The sequence below is a fragment of the Notolepis coatsorum genome, assembly GCF_963971535.1.
Source record: "Notolepis coatsorum genome assembly, chromosome: 3".
Classification (NCBI taxonomy): domain Eukaryota; kingdom Metazoa; phylum Chordata; class Actinopteri; order Aulopiformes; family Paralepididae; genus Notolepis; species Notolepis coatsorum.
This window is the reverse complement of record NC_140167.1, coordinates 108,030,872-108,057,659: the sequence shown is the minus strand read 5'-3', so window position 1 is coordinate 108,057,659 and position 26,788 is coordinate 108,030,872. Positions and strand designations below refer to the sequence as shown.

At 41.8% G+C, this 26,788-nt stretch overlaps 1 protein-coding gene across 1 annotated transcript in view; it reads right to left on the bottom strand.

Moving 5' to 3' along the window:
* Window positions 1–494: 494 nt before the first annotated feature.
* cyp27a3 (cytochrome P450 family 27 subfamily A member 3) overlaps window positions 495–26,788 on the bottom strand; it is an 82,492-nt gene continuing 56,198 nt past the window's right edge. The window contains exons 8-9 of the mRNA XM_084310686.1: window positions 3,137–3,337; window positions 495–1,214 (exon numbers count right to left, since the gene is read on the bottom strand). Of these exons, the coding sequence (XP_084166812.1) occupies window positions 1,056–1,214; window positions 3,137–3,337 (360 nt within the window). The 3' untranslated portion in view covers window positions 495–1,055. The remainder of the gene's footprint in view (window positions 1,215–3,136; window positions 3,338–26,788) is intronic.

Below are 26,788 nucleotides of genomic sequence, written 5' to 3'. Positions count from 1 at the left end.
TTGATGGTTACCAATGGGGAAGGAGATGAGTCTTATCAAATCAGGAGAAACATAAAAATAGTATTGTAGTAGTATAATAGTATTTCCATGATGGAGTTTTGCCATACAAAATGGTACAATGCCACAGCGCATTGGCCACAGTTGTCATTTAATGATAATTACCTGCTATTTGTTTATAACCACTTGTTTGCAACCAAGATGTCTGCAAATAAAATATACACCTGTGTATATGTCCTGTCGTGAAAAGATATACAAACTAAATGTTTGGAATAGATGCTTATTTCTTGTGAAATAATTAATATTTGAAGACTAAACCCCTCCTCCTGGTCAAGTTACAAGTATATCCTGAAAAATGGAAATGGAAATACACCATGTTGACTATGTAGGGGAGTGACCAAGAGGCATCGATCTGCTTCTAGGGGTCGCGACCAGTAAAAATAAGACATCAATCGTCACCCCCCCCCCCCCCCCATAAACCAAAATATATATTTCTTCATTTAAGTATAATCACCCTCCTATTTTGTAGTAGCATAATGTGTCCACAAGAGGGAGATATTACTCTACCATAACACATAATTAATAAATTCCAGTTTTAGTAATCTGGGGCAATATTGATGATAATAAATGAATAATCATGGCAGTTTCACAGTATAATAGTATGTCTAAGACAATTTAGACACTTTTGATATTTTAGGTCTGGAAGGTCTCAATTTGTAATAGCAACACCATAGCTCTTTAGGGAATCCTAAATGATCAACATAAACATATTTTGAACAATATACATTTTAAAGGTACATATACATTTTGTAAAATATAGTAGAAGGCAAAAATTACACATGATTTGTCTGAAAACAAATTGCTACTGGAGCAAAAATATTTCAGGATAGTGAATTATTCTTATTTACATATTAAAAAAAAGAAAAGTTACACTTAGTGTTGAAAAGCAAAGTTGGTACATCTTTGGTGTGGAAGAGTTGCTATAATACACACTGACTGAAGCTTGTATAAAACAAGCACTTGTTGACAGGAAGGCGACAAGATGTGAATGCTACAGTTCATAATGACACTCCTGCCGCTGCTGTTGAGTCCTCCAGTCCCACTGGCCTGTCGAGAAACTGCAGGTTCATCGATGTCGCCGGGACAAGAAGGGTTCTGGTGATCGGCTTGACTGTGGTTCCTGCAGGATCCGACCTCACCTCATAGTGCTTTATCAACTGGAGAGAGAGAGAGAGAGAGAGAGAGAGAGAGAGAGAGAGAGAGAGAGAGAGAGAGAGAGAGAGAGAGAGAGAGAGAGAGAGAGAGAGAGAGAGAGAGAGAGAGAGAGAGAGAAAAAAGATAGAGGGATGGAGAGGAAGAGAGAAAGTGGGGGGAGGAGAATCGAGAGAGAGAAAGGGGAGAAAGAGAGGGGCGGAGAGGAAGAGGGGGGGATGGGAGAGAAAGAGACAGAGAGGAATAAATAGAGAGGGATGGAGAGGAAGAGAGAAAGTGGGGGGAGAAGAAGAGAGAGAGGGGAGAGAGAGGGAGATATTCCACATTAGGCAAATAAATGAATGCTGAATACCGGTAATATTTACAAGTTAGGAAAATAGTCAAAACTTCATACAAATAAGACGCACATTTTAGACCCATTTGTGCCCCCAGTGACTTCTGCCAGAATAGCTCCAGTACATTGAGTAGAATATCTCCAGTACAATGAGTAGAATAGCTTCAGTACATGGCCTAGAATAGCTCCAGTACATAGAGTAGAATAGCTTCAGTACACGTCTTACCTTGACGACCATGCTATCGCTGTGGAGATGTTTTCTGTAAAGTCTTTTTCAGAACAGCTATGTTAACTATTTAAACTATGTTAGCTATGTTAACCCAGACAATTGCATGGGGCTTAAAGGGGAGAGGTATGGTTGGACTACCTTGGCTCAGCTCCTACAGCTATTGAACGTGGTTTGAATGTATTGTGTGGGCACTGCCATGGGCAGGTTCCCTCAACCCTTTGGCACTTGTGTACCAACTGAGGGTTTGTTTCTGTCCCAAGTACAAGCAAGCAACAATACTGCTACGCTTCAACTAAAACCAATGCTAGAAAGAGACACTTTGCAACATCCCAGGAACCAGTCCTGCAATTATTCTACATCAAGAGACAAACAAATTAATGAATAATAGTCAAGGGTCTAGCATATCATATCATATCATATCACAGCCCAAATGCAATCCCAATTTGGGAGTGGTTTGTGTCCCTCCCTATTGATTTCTTCAAATATCTCCAAAACCAAAACACTCCTACAAGCTCTTTATAGATGGATTGAAATGCCTTGCAGTTCATCACCAATCAGACAAGCTTATAAAAATGTCTTCTAAAAATAAACTAAGATTTCCCTTTAGTCACAAGGTCTGAAGGTCCAGACCCAGCGCACACTCCACAGTTAATAATTAACCCTGGCTGGCCAGCTGCCAGACCCAGTGCCATGGTTATGGTTGAGAATAATATTGTTCAAAGTTGTAACTGTTGTGATCTGTTATGGCAAAACGAACACAGGAAGACAGTTGATGCAAATTGAACTACAGAAGACACGGATACATGAATGTAAAGTGATGACACTGTGTATGGACCCTGAAAAAAAAGAGAAAAAAAAGATAATGTAGGTGAATATACCTATATGATAAAAAAAAATAAACATATATATTGGTCTATATATATATCAGTGGTAAGCAGTCAATGCTGTTGCAGTTCCTTCCTGCACTGCATTTACTTGCTTTCCATCTTGAAAAGTAATGCTAACTACTTGTTATTACTACTTATATTCATTGCACACAAAGTGCTATTGCTGCTGGTGACGTAAAGCGTATCACTTTCTTTGCACAGGATGATTTTCCTGGGAATGTTCTCATTTTAGGAATGAAGAAGTGCTTTGCTTGGTAAAACCCTTGTTTGATCTGTTTTGATGAAATTCAATTACAAGTGATTTTGAAATAATTAGCTTATCACAAGACATGTTGTCAACAAACACCATAATATGAGACCTAAATATATTCCAAATGTTCTAATTTCCAGTCGTAATTATTTGGTCCACGCCATGCGCGTTACGCTTCAGCCCCTGGCCCTGCAATTCAAAAGGTCTGAGCACCTGGAAGGTCTTACCCTGGACAGGAGGAGGTACATCTCCAGCTCAGCCACCCTCCGGCCCAGGCAGGCCCTGATCCCGAAGCCGAAGGGGACCGATCCGAACGGGTGCTGCTTGGACTCCCCTCCTCTGAGCCAGCGCTGGGGCAGGAAGGCGTGGGGCTCGGGGAACACCCCCTCATCGTAGGACACAGCGTAGTGACAGAGGTGGAACAGTGTCTAGGGAGGGGAGAAGTGTTCCCATAGAAATGTAACATAACATGGCTAAAATCCATCTCAAGCAAGCGTAAAAACTAGTGCTGTCGCGTCAATAGATTAAAAGAAATTAACCAATTAATCTCACAATTTTCTGTAATTAATCTAGATTAACCTAGATTAAAATAGCATTTTTCTACTTAAGACCGAAGCTTGTAACAGATATTTACTTGAGTAAAATCATGGAATTAATGTAAAATCAACACAAAGAAAGTATATTTAGATTCAAAGACTATTTTAATAGCTTTCTTTGAATACAGTTTCTCTCCTGTGAAATACAAATGTTCAACAAAACCATCAACATTGACTCAGCTAGACCGCGGCTGCTGACCCACGGCGCTAACAGAAATAAAAACAACCCAGGCCTATATTAAAGTGCAGATTGGCTTAGAGGAAGATAATGTCTTGTATGAACCAGTAATATAAATCATATTAACAACAAAAATGTGTTCCATCTTCATGTCAGATGATTTTCAAAAAGGTGCATGAGTCGACGCAAAAAAAGAACAAGCAAATATACTGCTGAAAGTTTAGAATGTTGAAGATTTTTCACTCCATAGATTAATCTAGATTAATTTATTTTAATGCTTTAAATAATTGAAATTAATCTCCAAAATTAAAGCATTAATTTTGACAGCCCTAGTAAAAACCTTTTTTGCGCAATTGAGGAAGGTTTTTTGGAATGTTGCCATTTCCATCAAGCTTTTCTAATGTGATACTTTGAAATGCACATACAAATATGTTAACCCATTCTCCGCCATTGACGGATTAAGACGTCATTCCTCGCCATGCTTAATCTGCCAATGTCATCGATGTCAATGTCAACTCTCCAGCGCTTCAATACCGCCACCTGGTGGCCGATCGGCGAGTTGCCAAACCGGAAGTGGGGCCGGAAGTGCTTGGTGTCACCCCTATTCCGTCCGCCACTCGCTATCGCTCGCGGGACTCCATCTGGGCCCCGTTCCCCGTACCTGGATAACTGAGTTAGCCGGATAACTTTCGGTGAAGTCTGACTTAAGCCGGACTTTCCGGTTCCCCGAACCTGGATTGTCCAAATCACCATGACAACAGATCCAAAAGTTTGAGCCTGGTCGAAAGCAGGGTTTAAGTTCAAGTTAGCCGGATGAACCATCGCCACGCCCCCGCAAAGAAGTGACAGCGCGTTTCCTGAAATTATTCCCACAGTCTAGGATCTGCGTTATACCATTCTGAATTACGTTTTTGTGCTCCATTCTTCCAGAGGGGTCTTTTGAAATGTAAAATAGACCCAAAATGCTGATACTAAATTCACTTTGTCCTAAATAATGCACGTTATATACCGTGGCGCTCGCTCGGTGCGATGTACACATTATGTGGTTATTTTAATTGTAACTGGGATTAAGATGTCTGATGAGATGCGCTGTTTGACGGATTTGAGAAATTGAATGAGCCGTTGACGTCACATTAATGAATGAGCATAAAGAGATAAAACTTCATTCAAAATAAAGAATATTCTAAACACGGGTCTCTCGTTCATTAATGTATAAACAATGAATTTATCCCATTTGGCACAGTGGCGCAGCGGTAGTGCTCAATCCTGGCAACCCGGCGGCCGGTGTTCGAAACCCCGTGTTTCCAATATAATTTTTTGGAATATAATATTAATGATTATACGCCAAAGTAGCCTAGTTTTAAGTTAAAATATTATAAATCTACATGCATTGAGGATGTCATTCTTTATATAGCTCTCAACGTGCACCAAATTGAATTATTCCTACATCGCAAAAAGAAGGGAAAGACTAGGTTTCGAACCCCGGTCGTCTGCGTGAAAGTCAAAAGAAGAACCCGTTACACCACAGTGGAGATAAGTAAAAGATCGACCTTACATCAATCAATGGGTAAGAGAGCCGTATCGTTATTCTGTATAACAGTTTAACTAATTATTTTCGCTAGCAAGATCTCATTTGATTATTCAATCCAGCAGGCAAGTTTAAAGAAATATAATCTGATTGATTGAGGTAATGAGGGACTTAAAATTAGCCTATAGATAACGCATTTAACTTGTCGGCGAGGCGATTGAGCCGTACTGCAATATGTTAATAAAGTTTTAAATCAATTAATCAATCAATGCCGCTAGAGAATCAGGATCTCTGCTATCGATACGTGCTGGCTTTTCAACTGGAGCGGCCGCGCGCACTTATCCTGGGTCTCAAGTCTGGGTTGAGTTAACGAGACTGAATCCACCTTCGAGGAACAGGAAAATCCCGGCTTCAAACATCGGGTTAACTGAATCTGGATAATGACATCTTGATCGACTTAGTTGAACCAGGTACGGGGAACAGGGCCCTGGACACACTGGATAATCGATCCGTTGCCATAACTCGATAAACAACATTATTTGGACGTATATAGTATTATACAAACTGGAAATGGAGCGCATAGATCAACAGCCCATAATAGCGATCTTTTTGCTCCAGTATCATCCCCCATCGCTACGAGGAAGCTGCGGTGAGTTTCAGCGTTTTTGATTATTATTATCCATACAAACTGCTATGATCAATATATCACCCATACTACATGATTCATTTAACGTCAGTCATTGCATTATAAATGACCCCCCCCCCCCCCCCCCCCCTCCGGTCAACCGCGCATGATGAGTCATAACGTCTGGGACCTTGTACAGTTGACATTTTTAATCTGGCGTCAATCGGTATCAAATTGCATTTGATGATGTAATATATGCATTTATGGCTATAACTCACGTTCTATGAAATACTGCAGAAAATGATAAAAACATATTTATACTCTGGACCGTATTTTTTTATGAATGTGTGAATGAAAAAGTAAAACTTTCCTACATCCTGAACGATAGCTAATCGATGTTGAATGGGCCATAGTAATGTCAATTTAGCAATACAATTAAAAAAGTTATAGCCCTGCAAAGTAGGTGAACATCTCCATAGACAAATAGAGCTGGCAGAGGATGGTATAAGAAGGGTACAATGCCTGGCGAAGAATGGAAACATGTATATAGTCTAATAAAATATTTTTGACAGCGGGATAAAATAGTTTTTTGTCTATTTCCTATGAACCTTTTTTGTGTTGCCAGCATCAGACCACACTAAACTGATGTGACTATTCCATACATACCTCCATAAAACAAGGAATAGGATGAATATAATGTACCACTTCATAACCTTGATTTCCCATTTGCATGTTCTTGGTATCTAGGGACATCTATGGATCTCAGGGAATGTATTCGGAAATATTGGGTCTGTTACTAGGCTTGAGTAAATTGTAATGAACCAAAGGAGAATATCAATCTTCTTTTTTTTCTTTTCTTTTTTCATCTTTGACGGTGAATAACACCATGCTAACATTTACCAGACATTAGAAAATGCCACTGAGCTCATTCAGCACCTTCTTCAGATCACATGTACAAAAAATCTAAGCAAATGAATAAAGGGCAGATGACTAACAGGAGGTTTTGTAGATACAGTACTGAATTCTGTCATCCGGACACATGCCAATAAGGCCTATACATGACCTTATTATGGCCAAGTCACACATCTATGGATCGGGCCAAATCTCCTGTCATGGTTTTTGCTTTATTTCACCTTTCTGTGAGGGACAGCTGTCTATTTCGTCTCGTGAGGGATAGCTGTCAATTACTGGTCTCTGTGGTATTGCCTCATGGGTCGGCAGGTGTCTGGGCTTGATTGCACCTGATCCAGTGCAGCTGTGCCTATGGTAAAGCTGAAACTATTTAAGTTTGAATCTCGCAGTGTTAGCTGCTTTTTCATTTCCTAGTGTTGGCTATCCTTCTGGTCTCGCTTGTCATATTGAAGTGTAGTGCTGATCTCTGCCCTACTCAGAATTTTGCCTTTATTTGTAGCCATTCTTGTTTTGGGCTACTGGCTTTATTCTACACTTAAATATAGAGGCTGAGCCTTTTATGGTTGTGTTTCTTTTTTAACTTTCTTTGCCCACTACGGCACATAAACTCCCTTAGTGGAGGTTTACAGTGGTGAATCCTTGTGGAAGCCAACGGAAGCCATGCCTCCCTATAAATTCATATCAAATTATGAAATATGAAAAAATAAAAAAAATAAAAATTTAAAATATATTTTTTTTAATATAGTTTACATTCTTTTTCATCTGTGCATCCGTGTTTTTTTTTTTTTTTTTTTTAATGTCTCCCTCTTCTCCTTCTCACTCCCTCTAACACACTGTCAGACTGTGCTCACTACTGCAGCTAGTATAGGAGAGAGGCAGTGGGTAGGTCTCTTTCTCCAGGCTTCCAGCATTATAGAGTGAGTCCAAACTCCAAATCCGATCCTAGCCAATCAGATTCGAGCTGACTGCCACTGTGCCACACCCTAAAAGTTTAAAACGGAGCTGGGAGGAAGACGTTCAGCATATTTTCCACCTGGAGGCGGGGCACTCAGAAGTTCACGTTTCCACCTGACTACCTAACGTGACATCCCAGTACAGTACTGAGGACCAGCAGAGCACACCACTGTGGATATTATGATTTAACAAATCTATCTGGCAAGAGGAGGACCACATTATTGACCAGGTAAGAACTGAGCAGCCTGACTAAGGACTAACTAACGTTATCAGGCAAGCTTGTATACCCTTTCATGACTGCAATGCAAGCCAGGGGCTGGAATACGCAGTAACTTATTCCTCCGTAGTAGCCAGGTTAATGTGCACCATCAAGCACTGCTTAAAAGCTAGCGGTGGGTCCAAAATATATCGGATATAAATGTCAAAGGTACCCAGCGTTCCATTAGGGTTTCACACACAGATGCGGCGGGGTTTGAAAGCCTGGCGTTGCTAATAAACATTTTAAATCATTTTTATAAACGAGTAAAACTGAGGCTGAAATGACTGCTTCCGCATTTTACAGTAGGAGCGCTCTGATGGCTGGGCGCGCGGCGCAACAGACACGTGAATGAATGAATGAATGAATGAATGAAAACAGATTGCAGAATGGGTACAATACAGTACGGCTCAATACACACAATTGTTAAGGGGATGCAGACCAGAGAAATACGTGAATATGAATTAAAATAAGTACATGATAAAATTCAATTAAATCATACCAGTCAATATTAAAATTAAAATTAAAATAGTAGCGTGATTAGATAAAAGCAGGTGTATAAAAACAGGTGTAAAAACAGATGTAAAAACAGGTGTAACTATAATACGCTGTTGTACAGTCTGATGGCTGTGGGGACAAAGGACCTCCTTATAGGACCTCTGGTCTGCATCCCCTTATACAATTGTGTGTATTGAGCCGTACTGTATTGTACCCATTCTGCAATCTGTTAAGAAAGTTTGACTGGCCGCCGAGCCATACTGTAGTGTACATGGTGACTACTTGACTAAAAAAAAAAAAAAAATTTTTTTTTTTTTTTTTTTTTTGATATTTAAAGTTTTTTATTTTTCTCAAACAAGACAATACATACACAACAAAACAAGACAAGAAATGATAATAATAACAATAACAACAAGGGGCGAGGGGGGGGGTTGCAGAGCGTTACAAAGGTTCAGTAGACAAACTTATTCCAGATAGTGATCTAATAAAGTTCAGGGGACCTTGAAGGCCATCGGGCCTATCACTCTCTTGAAGAGACAGAGCAGCCTGTTCCATCGATAGCAAGTCCATGAAGTCCTTGCGCCAGTTCTCCATACTGAAGCAGTTCGGTTTGCGTTCTTTCCAGTTCATTAAAATAATCCGTTTGCATGCTAGAAAAGCCAGTGCTACAGTATTATTTACAATCTTTGCTTGAGCAGTGTCCATTTTTACACCCAATATACACATTATAGGGCAAGGATTAATGTCAATTTGGAGAGTAACTGACAGGTCCTCAGCAATGTCCAACCAAAATTTCCTAACAAGTGGGCAGTGCCACAGCAAGTGCATGAGCGTACCCTCTACTCCACACCCATGCCAGCACAATTTGGGTAGGGTGTGATTCATTTTATTCAATGTACAGGGTGTTATATAGGCCCTGTGTAGTATCTTTAATTGTATAATTTTATATCTAACACATTTTGATATTTTTGTACTATTCCTAAGTGCTGCTTCCCATTGTGTTTCAGATATGGATATACCCATGTCTCGCTCCCATTGGACTTTAGTTTGGGCATTGGTATCAGGGGTGGTTGAACATGATAGTTTATACATTGCAGAAACAATGCCTTTCCTGCCTGTAATTCCCCTTAATGTCTCTTCCATGACTCCGTTTGTTCCTATAGCTATGCCTTTAGACAACAATGATTTAATAACTGATTGTATTTGTAAATAAGATAAAAATTCTGTGTCTTTCAGCCCAAACTGTGTTTTAAGTTCATTAAAAGGTATCATATTTCCCCTTTTGATCACTTGGCCCACCTGTGTTATATTATGTTGTTGCCATACATTATTTTTAAGGAGTTTACCTCCTGCAGAGAGCAAAGGGTTTTTCCATAATGGACATGATGGTAAGGAATATCCACTAAAGGTCAGGCGTTTATGTAAGATTTTCACTATCTCACATGAAAATTCTAAAAGCGGATTGTCCAGTCTGGGAGTGATTTTTGGGTTATACCACAACATTGAAAGAGATAGATCTTTGTTATGTTCTTCTATAATTTGTTCTTCAAGCCATTCCCAGCTGCCAATCTGTCTCACACTATTGTAAGCCCACTGCAAGGGGTATCTTGAGTTATATGCTATGTAATATTGGTGGATATCTGGTAGTCCTATTCCTCCACTATTTCTTGGTTTTATAAGTTTTTTATGGCTGATTCTAGGTTTTCTGTTGTTCCATAGGAAGCCAGAAAATAATTTGTTTATTTCTTTGAACCAACTAGGAGGGAACTTTAAAGGTATAGAGGACATCAAAAAAGCTAGCCTTGGTAACAAATTCATTTTTATAATATCAGATCTGCCCCAAAGGGATAAAGGCAAGACTGTCCATCTTTTGATGTCCTCCTTTATATTCTTTAAAAGGTCAGATGTATTTAACTCAACCATTTTTTTAATGGGAGATCGGATTTTAATTCCAGGTATTTAATTCCTTTTGGCTTCCAATTGAAAGGAGCAGAACCCAGATGTGATTGAAAAGTTAGGTTGTTAAGTGGAATAGCTTCACTTTTACTATAATTCACTTTATAGCCCGAACATTTACCAAATGTATCTATAAGCTTTAGCACTTGAGAGATGGAATGGCTAGGATTTGTTAGTGTTAATAATATGTCATCAGCAAACAGGCTGGCCTTATACTCACAACTACCAATACGAATACCACTGATTTCTTTATGAGCACGTATAGCACAGGCAAGTGGTTCGAGGGAAAGAATAAAAATGTGCGGTGAAACCGGACATCCTTGGCGGGTAGATCGATAGAGATGGAATGGATCAGACCTTATACCATTTGTTCTGACTGACGTAACCGGTTCATGGTAAAGTGCCTTTATCCAGTTCATGAGAACCGGACCAAATCCGTATTTAGGTAGTACATAAAACAGATATTTCCACTCCACTCGATCAAAGGCTTTCTCAGCATCCAGCGATATTGCCATCGCTGGATGATGGGAGGCCCCCGCCCTTGACATGACATGCATTAGCCTCCTCATGTTATTTGAAGCTAAACGACCCTTTACAAAGCCATCCTGATCAATATGAATCAATGAGGCTATAACATTTTCCAATCGCCCTGCAAGGACCTTCGCAAACAACTTATAATCATTATTTAAAATACTCAAAGGTCTGAAATTACACATTTGCAAGTGATCCTTGCCAGGTTTTGGAATCAATGAAATAGTAGCTTGCCGCATGGTTAGCGGCATGGATTGATTGGCCACTATATCATTAAACAGCAATATTAGAAGTGGTGTAAGAGTGACTTGGAAACACTTAAGAAATTCACTTGTATAACCATCATCACCCGGTGTTTTACCGGTTGAGAGGGATTTGATAGCTGATTTAATTAAATTTTCCGTGATAGGTGTATCTAGTGATTCCCTTTCTTCTTCAGAGAGGGTTGGGAGATTTATATCTCTGAAAATGTTTTCCATTTCCTCTTCACTCGTACAACATTCTGATTTATACAGTGTGCTATAAAATTTAGTGAATGCTTTATTGATTTGAAGTTGTTCACAAATCAGAGAGCCATCTTCATCATATATGCTAGAGATTGATTGACGATTTTCTTGCTGCTTCAGTCTGAGAGCAAGCATTTTACCAGCCTTATCGCCAGATTCATAATATTTTCGACGCAACTGAAAGAGGGCAAATGCATTTTCCTCATGTAGAATTGCTTGTAATTCTGTTTTTATAACCAACACTGCTTTTTTCAGTTCTAAATTGTCAGGGTCCAACATATGACTAGTTTCCAAGGACTTAAGTTCAGTAATCAGACCATGTTTCCTTGCCATTTTTTCCTTTTTCTTAGCTGTTGAGTAGCTTATAATCCAGCCCCTACAGGTTGCCTTATAAGCCTCCCATACAGTCTGCACTGACTGGACTGATGTAAGATTAATACTAATGTACTCCTGTGTTTTCTCCTCAATCATAGACACAAAAACTTGATCTTTCAATAAGGAGTTATTAAATCTCCATTGTTTGGTTTTATTGTTAATTACAGCAGGAGTAAAAAGGACTGACAGGGGCGCATGGTCTGATAAAAGTATGTTATGAATTTTGCAATCAATTACATTACCCACCAAGGATTGTGAGAAGAGAAAATAGTCAATCCTGGAATATGAATTATGAGCGTGGGAGTAAAAAGTATATTCACGTGTGTCAGGGTTGACAACACGCCAAATATCGGTTAATGCAAGTGAGTTTTGCATTTCTTTAAGTGCACTTGACAATGCTCCGTCTAGTGGGAGGGGACGCCCAGACCTATCAATCGAGGCATTGCTAACCAAATTTAGGTCCCCACCCATCAGAATGGGATAATCTGCAAATTCTGCCAGCACCAGATTCAGCTTTGACAAAAAAGTATTCTGTCCCGTATTAGGAGCATATACATTTACTAAGGTACATTTTTCATTTAGTAAAATACCTGACAAAATTATATATCTACCATCTTTATCAACTATTTGTTTTGAAAGTTTAAATGATATTTTCTTTGAAATCAGGATGCTTACCCCTCTAGAGGCTCCACTGCCTGGTGCTGAGAACACTTGACCTACCCATCTTTGTTTCAATTTAACTGATTCTATTTCATTCAGATGGGTCTCCTGGAGCATTGCCAAATCACATGATAGGGATTTCAAATATGTAATAATTTTATATCTTTTCGTTTTGTTTGAAATACCTTTCACATTCCAGCTAATCAGATTTACATGATTAGGTCCCATTATTTTTATCAAGCAACTTTACAGCTTCCTCCTTGTAAACTATGCAACAACATGTATGGATAGACAAAAATAAAAAGTACAAGACATACACATACATAAAGTAAGCCATTAGGCAAAGGAAAAACAGTAAACAAAACAGAGATAGACTTAATGTCCATCCCTTGTCCGCGAGCAGAGCAGGCGCGGCCGTGCTGCATCCTACACAGCTCCGTTCTCAAGGTTCAATCAACTTGCGCAAATAAAAAATAAAAATACGCGATGCGGGCACCAGCGTTATGTTTATGAGGGAGAGAGTGTGATTAGTTCATTTTCCACTTGTTCATTGTGTAACATAAGTAATATCTCAATAATTCCATCAGTCCCACTCCCAGCCGTAAAGCATAATGAATGAAGGTATAGAAGAAAAAAAATAAAAAAAAAAGAGCAGGGGGGCTTACAGTGACGCTGGTGCAGTTATGCCTCTGGTCCTCTCACTCATGTCAACCAAAGATCTTGGGTAATCGTTTCTTCAAATCTTCAACAGCCTCCGATGCGTTGTTGTAGATATATTTCACCTCATCAATGGTGATAACGAGCCTCGCTGGGTAAAGTATTCCATAGCGCAGGGACGTTTCTTTGCGGAGTTTCGCTCTGATGTCATCATATTCTGCGCGCTTTTTTTTAATCTCCGTTGGTAGATCCTGGAAGACTCTCAGTGGTTGTCCTAGCCAGGATAGTTGCCTTTTCTCCGCCACGGCCTGGAGGATCCTCTGTCTGTCGCTCCATCTCCGTATGCACACCAGATACGGCCGCGGTGGCTCACCTGGAGCCGGGCGGGGACGTGGGCTACGGGGACGTGGGCTTTCAATTTCTGGTGTTGGCTGGTCGTCTTTACCATCCAGAATATATTTTAATATGTCGCCCATCATCTTGTCTGGGTTGCCTGTCTCCAGTCCTTCTGCCAGGCCAACAAAGATCAGATTATTTCCCCGATTTTGTGCTTCCAAGTTACTAAACTTTGTTTGTAGCGTGTTCAGTTCTTTGGCTTGGACCTGCAGGGTTTTACTATTAGCCGCACACTGGTCTTCTAGATCTCCGATTCTTCCTTCTGCATTAGAGACTCTGTTCAGAATAGCCTGTGTCTCTTTTTTTAGGTCTTTCATTGAATTGCCAAGTTCATCCAGTCTTCTTTCAACCGATAATTTAAGGTCGCTCACCTCCGTTAGGAGTAGCTGCGCCCAGGCAGGTGTGTCCTCGCTTGACATGATTTGTTTGATTGCTGCACGCCGTTCACCTTTCTTTGTCTGGGTTCGGGTTTCTCGGCAAGAGCCAGAAATAGACATGCAGACAGGCAACTATGTTTGAACAAAATAATCCAGTTCTTCAGTTTAAATAGATGATCATTTAGAAGCAAAATACTATATTCTAAGGACAGAGCTGTGCAGAGCACTCAGCACGCCATTCCTCTCAGTCACGTGACGTCATCACACACCTGTAATGGTAAAAAAAAATTTAATAATTTTTTTTGGCTTCCCCTGTTATTTTACCCACGCGACGCCACTGGAGGTTTATTGTTTCACGTTTTCAATAAACGTTATTAGGAGGTGCCTTTGTGGCTTATTTATTTGTCTACTATACTTTATTGGGTGTTGTCCTGTTTTTTGGACTTGATTTATTTTTTTAAATACTCACTTTGAGGCTGTAAAGGTTGTTTTGTTTTTTGTTGTTTATTTTTCCCCTTCTCCTTAACACATTCGGCGCCAGACCCGAGATATCCTGGGTTAACTCGCCATGCGTTGGGCGCCAGACCCGAGATTTCTCGGGTTTTGGTCGTTTATTCCTTTATTCAATATTTGTATTCATTATTCATCCACGGACCTCTGTGTTACCATAGGGAATGAGTCTGAGGTCGCCAAAGTGCAATACCGGCCGCATCCCGCTAGACGGCGGTATCAAGCACCCTTTGTAACCTTGTATCTTGGCCTGTGTAATGGCCAAACGTCTCCGGTTTCATGTTTCCTTGTCAGGCGAGGGCAGCCGCTCTCCCGGTTCCATTGAAGCGCGTCAAATATCCCGATCCATATGTTGTGGTGGATTATGCCGTGGACCAAATGGACATCGGATGTACCAGATGGCGATCAAACAATTGGAATATTATTTTTGGAATACTCCCGATCACAGGTAAGAACGATCTGATGTAAATTTTTGCTTGATCCTGCAATGCTTTTATACCGATCGGGCTGATAAGGGTTTTTAGTAGGGATGCTCGATATTGGCTTTTTTACCGATACCGATATACCGATATTGTCCAACTCTTAATTTCCGATACCGATATCAACCGATACCGATATATGCAGGGTTTCCCCCCCAATTCTTTTTTATAATTTCAGGTAATTAACATTACATATCTCTTGTTGTGGAATTAACACAACATTATGCATACTTTTGACAATAAATAAAATCAGAATTTGTTCTTACTTGCTTGCCTGGGTAAATAAAGGTTATAGAAATGTAATTATTTTTTTTTAATTTGAAAACCGATACCGATATTTTCCGATATCACATTTTAATGCCGATATCGGCCAATAATATCGGTAGGCTGATAATATCGGACATCCCTAGTTTAGTGTTCAATACGACCCCCCCCCTTTCATGCATGCATGATGGAACATAATACCTATGATATAGATCTGATTTTGGAATAATAGCGTGTACAGGCTACATAATTGTACATAAGTGTACATAATTATTATTATTATTATTAATAAACGGCAACGTCTATAGTGGAATTGACGTATAGGGCTATAACTCAGCATTTCATGAATTACCCTAGACTGCTCTAAAACCATACTTATATTCACCACGGTATAACACGGGAACGTATGGATGGGAAAATGTATTCTTTTTCACATATTGAACGATAGATAGGTGATGTCAAATGGGCCATAGTATTGTATCCATGGCTATAATATAGAATATAGTTATAACTCTACAAACAAGGTGACGCAGTCCTATCGTTTAAAGCGCGGCCTAGCTACAGCGGGCCCCGACTAATAGCTGGCGCCCAATGAGTTAATGTCTGCATGAGCAGTTTTGTGGTTATTTGTTACACGGATAACGTATGGTTATTCTATAACCCTAGTTACATGATACTGGCTGAGCGTCCCGCTCTGCCTACTGAGATAACCCCTTATCTCCACGCACCTACCGTGCACGAGAAACAAAAACAATGCACCCACTTGCACGTGACCACGCCACTCCCATGTGCCCTATATTACACCGGAAGTGGTCACGCCTCACTGTTCCTCAGTTCGATTTCCATAAGCGGAAAAACATCCAAGGGACCTCAGGGCGCTAAGAGCGGGACGCTCAGCCAGTATCATGTAACTAGGGTTATAGAATAACCATATGTTACATATCAACTGGCCTCGCGTCCCGCTCTGCCTACTGAGATAAGGGCAGAGCAGACACGTGGCCCGGACAAATGCACCCCCTGAGGGCCCGTAAGCCCCAGCCAGGGAGGAGGGGAGTCCCGTCCACCCGCCCGTCCTAACGAAGGGGGGGAGGCAGTCACCTCCACCAGAGTGCGAAAAGGGGGGGAACCAGGCACCCCTGAGCGCACAGCGCAAGCGGGACCACGTGTGACACAGCACCCCGCAGTCCACACCCACACACTCCCGCTAGCCCACCTGATGGCGGGACACAGGAGAGGTCCCGGACCTCAGGACTGCCTGGGAGTTTCACAGAACCCCCAGTCACGTCCATGAGGTAAAAACCTAACAAAAAGACTCAGGGAGGACCAGGAGGCCGCAGCACAAAAGTCCTCCACCGAGGCCCCCCCTAACAGGGCAGCAGAGGCCGCCACACCACGAATGGAGTGCGCCCTGACGCCCCCGGGGGGAACCTGTCCAGCCAACGTGTAGCAAAGGGCAACGCCCTCGCACAACCAATGTGACAGGCGCTGCTTGGACAGTGCCTCACCCGCGCGAGGGCCACCGTAACAAACAGTTGATCGGAAGCCCTGAGACCCTGCGTGCGACTAAGGTAAACCCCCAGTGCACGGACAGGACACGACAGGTGAAGGCTCGACTCCAACCCACTAGCGTGAGGAGGAGGATGAAACGCCTGAATCACAACATCCCTGGAGCGAAAAGAGCTCCGGATATTCTTTGGCACGAAGACTGGATTAGGCCTCAGAGTCGCACCACTATCGGCCCGAACAGACAGGCACTCGAGAGAGCACATGGCTCACCCACGCATTTAGCGGAGGTGCCGGCCCAAAAAAGGAACGCGGTCGTAAGACAGACGATCCAATGGCGCCTGTTCAAGAGGCTCAAACAGGGCCCCAACAGCCTTTCCAGAACAGTTGGAGGTCCCGACTCGGAGACAGAGAACGTTCCACAGGCTTGAGACACCGTGCGCCAAGCAAGATCGTCCCACGAGAGGGTGGCTGAACAATGTTCTACCCCCCACTCTCGACCATACGCCACTTCCCAGCGTAAGCCGCGGTAGTGGACGGAGCGCACGCATTCCGGATGGCGTTAACCACAGAAGAGTCGAGACGCATCCCCACCAGATTAACCCTTTCAGCAGCCAAGCCTAGAGGCTGCCCCAGAACAGGAGGCAGAACAGAGTTCAGAGTGCCTGAGAGAGGGCCCGCGGTGACCATGGAACAGGCCACGGCGGGGCCAGGAATCAGGGCCGGGAACCACACAGCTGAGCCCCGGCCCGGCGCGACCAGGACCAAAGTCCCGCCTCCTATTACTTTAGTAGACATTAGTGACCATCTACCAATTTTTGTTGTGTATGATATAGGGCTGATCCCTATTAGTCGTTTAGTCGACTAATCGGTCGAAAGGAGCCGTAGTCGACTAGCCAACCTCTTAGTCGAATAAAAAAAAAATTATAATATATATATTTTTTTGTTTTTTTATCATTCTTTCCAAAAGAAAAGAGGCATAGAAGCGTGGCTAACGCTAATGGCATGCATACCAGAGGCTAACTGCCTACGAAAACAGGCACAGAGGCACTGAAAGAGGATTTCACCCATCTAATGAACACACTAGACTAGATAAATATCAAGATGTATCCATCAGTGGACCAATTGCATGCTTTTGCAGAGGACAAGAAGCCTTCAGTCGACTCCTTCAGACATTAAACACCCCCCACAGCCCAAATGGAATGATCATTTTTTTTTTTTAATATTGTTTTTTTTTATATACATTTTTTTTGTCGACAAATAGTCAACTAACGGCAAATTTTTGCCAATCATAGTCGACCATCCAAATCCTTAGTCGGGGACAGCCCTAGTATGATACTATGTATAGAAAAGTCCTGGAGGCAAAACATTTAAACTATAGCCGTGTAAGAAGTGAGGAGTCATTGACTGCTCTGAGAAATAACTTAAATTGAACAGGATTGGAATACAGTATACCAAGCAAATAATATCGATGACTCTTTTCTGGAAATATTTAAAGCATCATATGACAACAAATGTCCAATAAAAAAACAGGACAAGAAAAGAAATTCCACAAAGAATCCATGGTTAACAAAGGGGCTATTAAATGCTTGCAAAAAGAAAAACCTGTTGTATAGAAGATTTATTAAATACAGAACTAATGAAACAGAGTCTAAATATAAAATGTATAAAAACAATTATTATGAGAAACTGTAAAAATGAATACTATGCCAATCTACTAGAAAGTAAAAAACATGATATTAAGGGTATTTGGAAGGTGCTTAATAATCTTATCAGAAAGGGGTCTAATGGTGTGAACTATCTAGATAATTGTATTGTAAATGAAAAGTCCATAAGCAACATGGATGAGGTGGTTGATGGTTTTAATAAATTATTTGTACGTATTGGACCTGAATTGGCAGAGAAAATTACATTCACAACTGGGTCACTGGTAGCCCCTTTCGTGACTTTCGGTTTGCAAGCCTGGGGCTTTTGTGACCGCAGTCACTTATTTATCTGCCGCCACAACTTCAGAAAATACCAACAAAGCGTGAATATGTGGATCACGTTGTGTCAAAAATATATCAGATATTAATTTCAAAGATACCCAGCGTACAATATGGGTTTAACACAGCTTTACGGTGGGGTCTGGAAGCTCGGAGTTGCTAATAAACAGTTTAAAACATTGTTACTCGACGAGTGGTATTTACAGACCGAACGTCCATCTCCGCCGTTGGTGTCACAGCGCATGCGCACCAGGCAGCCTAATAGCGGCACCAGTTGCTATTTGCTTTCCGTAGCTCAGGTTCTGGATTAGCCCCTTTCGTGACTTTCGGTTTGCGCATGCGCTGTGACACTAACGGCGGAGATGGACGTTCGGTCTGTAAATACCACTCGTCAAGTAACAATGTTTTAAACTGTTTATTAGCAACTCCGAGCTTCCAGACCCCACCGTAAAGCTGTGTTAAACCCATATTGTACGCTGGGTATCTTTGAAATTCATATCTGATATATTTTTGACACAACGTGATCCACACATTCACGCTTGGTTGGTATCTTCTGAAGTGGTGGCGGCAGATAAATAAGTGACTGCGGTCACAAAAGCCCCAGGCTTGCAAACCGAAAGTCACGAAAGGGGCTAGGTCACTGGATAAACTGACTTCAACTCTCAAGCTCAATGTTTCTTTATCCGGTAGATGAAAATGAAGTAATGGACACTGTATTGAACTGTAAGAATAAAAAATCTAAAGATTATAATGATATTGATATGGAGACGATTAAGAAAATTGTTGGGGGAATTATAAAACCACTAACTCACATTTGCAACTTATCCTTTCAAACAGGAACATTTCCAAATAAAATGAAAATAGCTAAAGTAATACCATTATTTAAATCAGGGGATAAACATACTTTTACAAATTACCGGCCAGTCTCTCTCCTACCTCAGTTCTCAAAAATACTAGAAAAGCTTTTTTCAATAAGACTTTTCAGTTTTATTGAAAAAAATATCTTGCTTTCCGACAGCCAGTATGGTTTCCGACATAATAGATCAACTTCATTGGCACTTACAGACCTAATTGAGGAAATCACCACATGTACGGACAATAAGAAATTAGCTGTAGGAATATTTATAGATTTGAAAAAGGCGTTTGATACTATAGATCATGGTATATTATTAAAAAAAACTGGATCGATGTGGTATTAGAGGAACTGTTCTAAATTGGTTGGAAAGTTATTTGGAAGACAGGAAACTATTTGTACTATTTGACAAACATAGGTCAACACTGATGAACATCGTCTGCGGAGTACCGCAAGGGTCAATTTTGGGTCCGATACTGTTTTTATTATACATTAATGACATATGTAGAGTATCATCCATCATGAAATTCATTATTTTTGCAGATGACACTAATATAATTTGTTCAGGGCAAAATTTGCAGGATCTTTTGCAGGTGATCACACACGAGTTGATCAAGTTAAAAAAAAAATGTTTGATGAGAATAAATTGTCGTTGAATTTGAGTAAAACTAAATTAATGTTATTTGGAAAGCGCAATAGTGACATAACAGTGAAAGTTATGATAGACAATGTATGTATTGAAAGAGTAAATCAAACCACATTCCTGGGTGTTATCATAGATGACAGGATAAGCTGGAAACCACACATCAGTCATGTAAAATCCAAGATGGCCAAAAGTGTGGGGATTATGTATCGATCCAAGAATTTTGTCAACCAAAGGTCACTTCTCATCCTCTACCATGCACTTGTAGTCCCATATTTAAATTATTGTCTGGAAGTATGGGGTAATACTTATTGTTCCAATATATCACCTCTTTATATTCTGCAAAAAAAGGCCATTAGGATTGTGTACAATGCTAAGTACAACCAACACTCTACCCCATTGTTTTTACAAGCATCAGCTTTTAAATTATGGGACTAAAATTAAAACTGCCGAAATCATGTTAAAAGCTTCACATAACTCTCTTCCAACCCCCATCCAATATCGGTTCACTGAGAGGGTAGGAACCTGGGCCCTCATTCATCAACGTGACTTACGCACAGATATGTGCTTAACCTGTGCGTACGACCATTTCTAAGCAAAGTGTGGGATTCATCAATTTCAACTTGAACTTGACTTCGTGCTTATGTGTACGCACAGCTCGGAGCACACTTAGCTGACGCCCAGTGGTAGAACATCGTTACTACGGCATAAGCACTCCTCAGTTCTGCATTAGTTTCAATGCGGAAATAAGCTTCCGTGCATTACTTCCAAGTTCCAACACTGGCGTGTTCAACTTCTGTATGACCCGTAATTCATTATAGTTCATTGTAAAATAGCGACAGTAGTGTAATTATAACGGGCTCATGCGGGAACAAGAGGTTGGCTTGCTTGTTTGGCACGGGGGGCAGAAGCAGAACACCCACCTCCAAACGCGATTAAATATTGTTTCAAATAAAAAGCAACATACTATTATTTTGTGTCATGTTTCCAAATAAGATTGGCCACAACGGAATGCTTTCTACTTCAATTTGTTGATTAGAATAGATTACCTCGCTCCGTTGAAACGTCACTGAGCTCAGCACACAGACATGATAATAATAACAACAACAATAATAATAATAGCTTCATTTTACATAGCGCCTTTCAAGAGAGACCCATGCAAGGTCGCTTTACATAGATGGGGGGGGGGGGGGGAATAACAAAGTAATAAAGATAGTGGACAGACTATGTAAATATGATGATGGGATTCAAGTTCGCGTTTTTGTTGATCATAGGCATGCTGTCAGAGTATGATATCTTAATCAAACATTCTAGAACATTTGTCGTCACAGATCATGTCATAATAGAACATAGGCTACATGGCATGGTCCATCGTGATATTGTGTAGACTGTTATTACTGGACCAGTACCACCCATTGTGACAACAGCACACAAACATGATGGAATTCAAGTTCATGTATTGAAAGGCAGGCTACATCATACATGGCAGTGAGATTCATTGTTCTTGTATATGCTCTTGTATTATTGTTTATATAGGTTACCCAATACTGACATCAAAATAGATTGTATGCCTCTAGAAATCATATGCAGCAGGTAGAAAATTGACGGAAAATCCGTCGCGATTTGGAATAAAATTGAGGACAACTTTAATCCCTGGGTATTAATCAAACAAAACGGGAAAAGGCAGTCATATTCCAGCACGGTCTTTATTAGTGTTTGCGCTGCCCAGGCAGCAATGGTTAATAGATATCATATCCGACATCACCGTACGTGTACACGTCTGTCAGCCTGTCACATAACACGCTTCCCTCGGCTTAGTCCATTTTTCCACATTTCTTGGGGGTGTTCCATTACCGTATATGGTTAATCGGGGCGGTTCTGGTATGCAAATACTTAAAACAGTGCACAAGCTCAAACGTAGGATCAAAGTCATATTTATCAAGACAGGTGTGCGTAGGACCTGTGTACGCATGTGTGATAAATCCTGTTTGTTTTGTGCGTGCACACATTCTAAATTCTGTGCTTACGTGTGGAAATAGAACATTTTCTACGTCACGTTGATGAATGAGGGCCCAGGATTTATAATCTTAGAGGGAAACAGAAACTCCAGCAACCGGGTGTAAGAACCACTCTAAAATCTATGTGTATATCTGTTTGTGGTGTAAGATTATGGAATGGATTGGACGAGGAGGTTAAATTGATTAAAAACATATACCAGTTTAAAAGAAAGTAAAAGAAAAAAGGAATATTGGAAAGGTATAAGGAGGAGGGTGAACATGATGTTTGGCATTAAAAGGAGTATGTAAATAAAATATGTATTGACTGGTCAGACTCATGTGTGTCTTGTTGAGATGTATGGGTCTGACACCCCACCCCCCCGATTTCTCGGGCACCAGAGAATATCGGGAGGAAACGCCGTTCATCGCGTCCTCCCATGGGACCACGACGGCGGCCTGCTTCGCCGCCAGAGAACGAATCTCCTCGGCCAGGGCTGTCACTGCCGCGGACTCTGATAATAGAGTCTGTACCAAACCCAAAAACGGAGGGCGGGGGTGTGTAAACCGTAACACAAGCGCCGCCCTCAGCGTTCTCTCCATCCACACCAACATATGGCTACCACTGCAGCCATACGTGGTAAAATTCCGGCCAATCAATCAATCCACTAGCACACGCCCTCGCGCAAAGAGAGACGCGGCAAAAGCGCTGGTCTACAGCGGTGTTCTGTTGTGTGACTGTACTAAACACTTCCACCACATGACCGACATTTGACATACAGTACACCTCCTATCTATGTTGGGATTATGTTTGGTCATGACAAAACAATAAAAATCGCTACTGTTAGTAAGCTGCCACCACCCACTTCAATGACAGAACTCTCATATTTGCGAATGCATAAACTATATCTTAAATTATGGCGATGTGTCTAATATGGCTGTCGCGAAGTCATTGCTCTGTCATTGAAGGGCTTCGTTCTACAACGGAGCACGGTCGCTGCTGCTGGAGCTGGACCGAGTAGAGCCGGCGGCGGTGCACGGAAGCGGGGATTAACCACCGCATCGCCCCGCTGGCTCTTCAACAAGCAGCCTCCACAGCTCCAGTTAACCTAATTTATACCGTAATGAATCATTAAAAAATATACCGTTAACTGGAATATGTTGTTTCTTTACACATATGTTGGATTATGTAATTGGGTTTTCATGACAAAACAATAAAAATCGCTACTTTACAACGGAGCACGGTCGCTGCTGCTGGAGCTGGACCGAGTAGAGCCGGCGGCGGTGCACGGAAGCGGGGACTAACCACCGCATCGCCCCGCTGACGTTAAAAACGCGAAATAACGTTACTGATGTACAGTGACACCCAGAGTTTCTAGTTACAGTAGTGACGCGTGAATCGAGATAGTCCTAACACTAGTCTGTAACAGTGTTTATTATTAAGAGTCAGATAGTCCTAACAGTGTTTATAGTCCTAACACAGTGTTTATTATTAAGAGTCAGATAGTCCTAACAGTGTTTATAGTCCTAACACAGTGTTTATTGGTAAGAGTCAGATAGTCAGTGTTTATTATTTCATAACTGTGTGGGCTTTGTTTATACATGTACAGTGACGAGTGAATCTAACTTTGGTTGTTAAAAACGCGAAACATAATAATCAGTCAGCAGCGCTCCACTGCTACCGCAGCCCAACACAAGTGCGTTGGAACAGCAGCCCAAGCTGCCGCGCTGCCGCGCTTGCTCTTTGGATTTCATTTGGGACGGCTGCGCTTGCTTGCGCGTGGGGGCGCGGCCAATCAGAGAAAAGCCGAACACAAGTTGGTTGCCTTTAATATTCACGCGGCCCGGTCCCTCCCGCTGTGCGTTGTCAACCCTGGTCTTGTCAACCGTGCAAGCAGGGTGTCTCGTGGAGCCGGGATATCGCACCCTGACTCTACCAACGAGGCAACCGCACCCAAGGGGGGGACCCCGACAGAAGGGGCGGTCTGATACGGGGGGAGCGGCCATCACCCCATGTGACATAAGCTCCCCCGCTGAGCATCTTCCCGGCTTAGCTTGCTGAGGACAGCCTGCTCTGCAGCTGGACATGCATGGTGTGTGGTCCTCACACTGCCCGATAGGGTGGGTCTCTACACACCGTAGCCCTGTAGTGATATTACTACCACCCAAATTACGCGTGCCTGCCGACCACCGTGGGATCGGAAGTCCAGACGGGGGAGGCACTAATGTACAGTGATGCCACAGATTACTTGTAAAAGTAATCTGATTACTGATTACTCCTTTAAAAAGTAATCTTAGTTACTTTACTGATTACTTGATTATCAGAGTAACTTAGTTACTTTGAAAGTAACTAGGTTACGAAGTCGTCCCCCCTGCTGCTGCCACAACATAAGAATGACAAAAAAAAATTAGTAAAATGTACTCAGTTTGAGTAAAATGTACTAATAGGGCAGGTAGGCCTATCTTGCTATCTATAGATCTATAGATTTCACAAAAGATAAATGGTCAATAACACCACATGTAGGCTGATATGTAGCCTACCTTTGAGGCCTGCCCCATTCAGATATGGTTCTACGTTATTATTATTTATTATTGTGTGAATGAATGAATGAATGAATGAATGAAAACTTTATTTAACAGATTGCAGAATGGGTACAATACAGTACGGCTCAATACATACAATTGTTAAGGGGATGCAGACCTGAGAAAGACGTTTGTCTTGTTTCCATCAGGGTCCCCCATTTTCAATTCATATAGACATTTATGACATACACAACATACATGACATTTATGGCATAGGGACATATAGGTATTTAGTACTGATACATTTGTGACATAAGCGGTATTCAAATATACAGTACTGTTACCCCTAGATCCTGACAGAGTATATACATATGATGGGGAGGGGACTGTACATTAGGAGGGGGTGGGTGGGTGGGAGGGAAATATACATAGGGCGGGGAGGGAATATATATACTGCAGTGTTGTCAGTGTGCTACTGACAACCTACATACTGCAGTATGGTGTTCCATGTTCATGAATAGTGCAATGCAAAAGATGTTTAACTCAAAGGTGGAACATACTGTTTGGCTGGTGCAGCTCCGAGTCCTGTAGAAGTCGATGGTCATGCTGTGCTGTATATTCCATATGCGGTAGACAGTATTTTGTTTCCTCCGCAAAGTGAATGTTTTTTTCACCCGGCTTAGCTGACACAAACGTTAAGTAGACTAGTGAACTTCCAGTGCAAGAAAGCGTTACGAGCGCGAGCGTCTCCCTACTAGCTCGCAGTTTAGGTCAGCCTGAAAATAACAATAACAGCCGCGCCCACCAGCATGGCTCAACACGCGAGGTTGCGTGCTGTGACGTCACTCCCCAATACAAGGAAAAGCTTTCCAAACGTACTTAGTAACGCGTTAGTGGCATCACTGCTAATGTAATACCCGGCCTGGCGAGGGCGGGGCTGGGGGCAACCCACGCTGCGACCTCCTGGGCCTAGAGTTCCCCCTCTGACAAATTTTTTTAGATACAGGGAACCCTGCTCCGTCGACAGATACAACACCAGGCTCACCAAACACAGACGCAGGACGTGTGGTGTGGGAGCCGCTTGACAGCACTCTCATAGACAGACCCAGGCCTAGCTAGCAACTGGGTGTCAGCTAGTGCACTGCAACCTTGCCCAGGCCCGACGGGGCCCGGCCCGGCGGGTTCGGGCTGGGTAGGGCTTTTTTTTTAATAAATAATTCGGGCTCGGCCGGGCCCGGGCACCGCAGTTTTTTTTTTTGTATTTTTTTATTGCGTCTTTTTTTTCTTTCATATAACTAGGGTTATAGGATAACCTTCGTTTTCCTTAGGATTAATTTTCTCTTTTGCGCCAGAGAAACATTTGGATGTAATTACCGCAGCGCGCAGGGAGAACTCAGGGGACAAGTTCAACTCGATTGGTTGTGTTGGAATATAGCCAGTTGGCGAACGTTTTAATTTGTTTTTGGGATGTATGTAGCTGGTTGGCGAAGTTTTGTTAACAGTGTTCAACGCGTTGCTGACGTCGTGGTGAGTGATGTTTATTATTTGCTGGGTCGCGCTACCTGTTTTGTTGTGATTTTCATTATGTTGCGCTCTGCTCGAAATCTGATTTCTGTTTTCTGTTTGTAGGCTATTGTGTGTCGTGTGTGTGTGTGTGTGTGTGTGTGTGTGTGTGTGTGTCAAAGAAGATTCTATAGCCTTCAATACGTTTTACGAGGCTGATGTGTGAGTCAGTCTATAAGCGAGCACTGGGAGAGACGGCATTCTAATAAGAGAGAAACAGGCTATGTAAATGCTTCTTAGTTTTGTTTATTTATTACTTTCATATAAAACCGTGTTTCGAATATTTAAAACAAATACAAAAAAAAATTATATTTTAATAATAATAATAATAATTTTTTTCGGGTTTTCACGCGGGCTAGGGCTTAAAATATTATTTACAGTCGGGCTTATTTTCGGGCAGGGCCTGAAGTTCACGGGCTCGGGCAGGGCTCGGGCTTTATTTCAAGGCCCTTGCAGACCACTAGTGTCAGCCCCTGTCTCCATGAGAAGCGAAATGTGGGGCCGCTTGCTCTTCACTGGAAGAACGCGGCCCGCAGCCAAAGGGAACAAATCAGAGC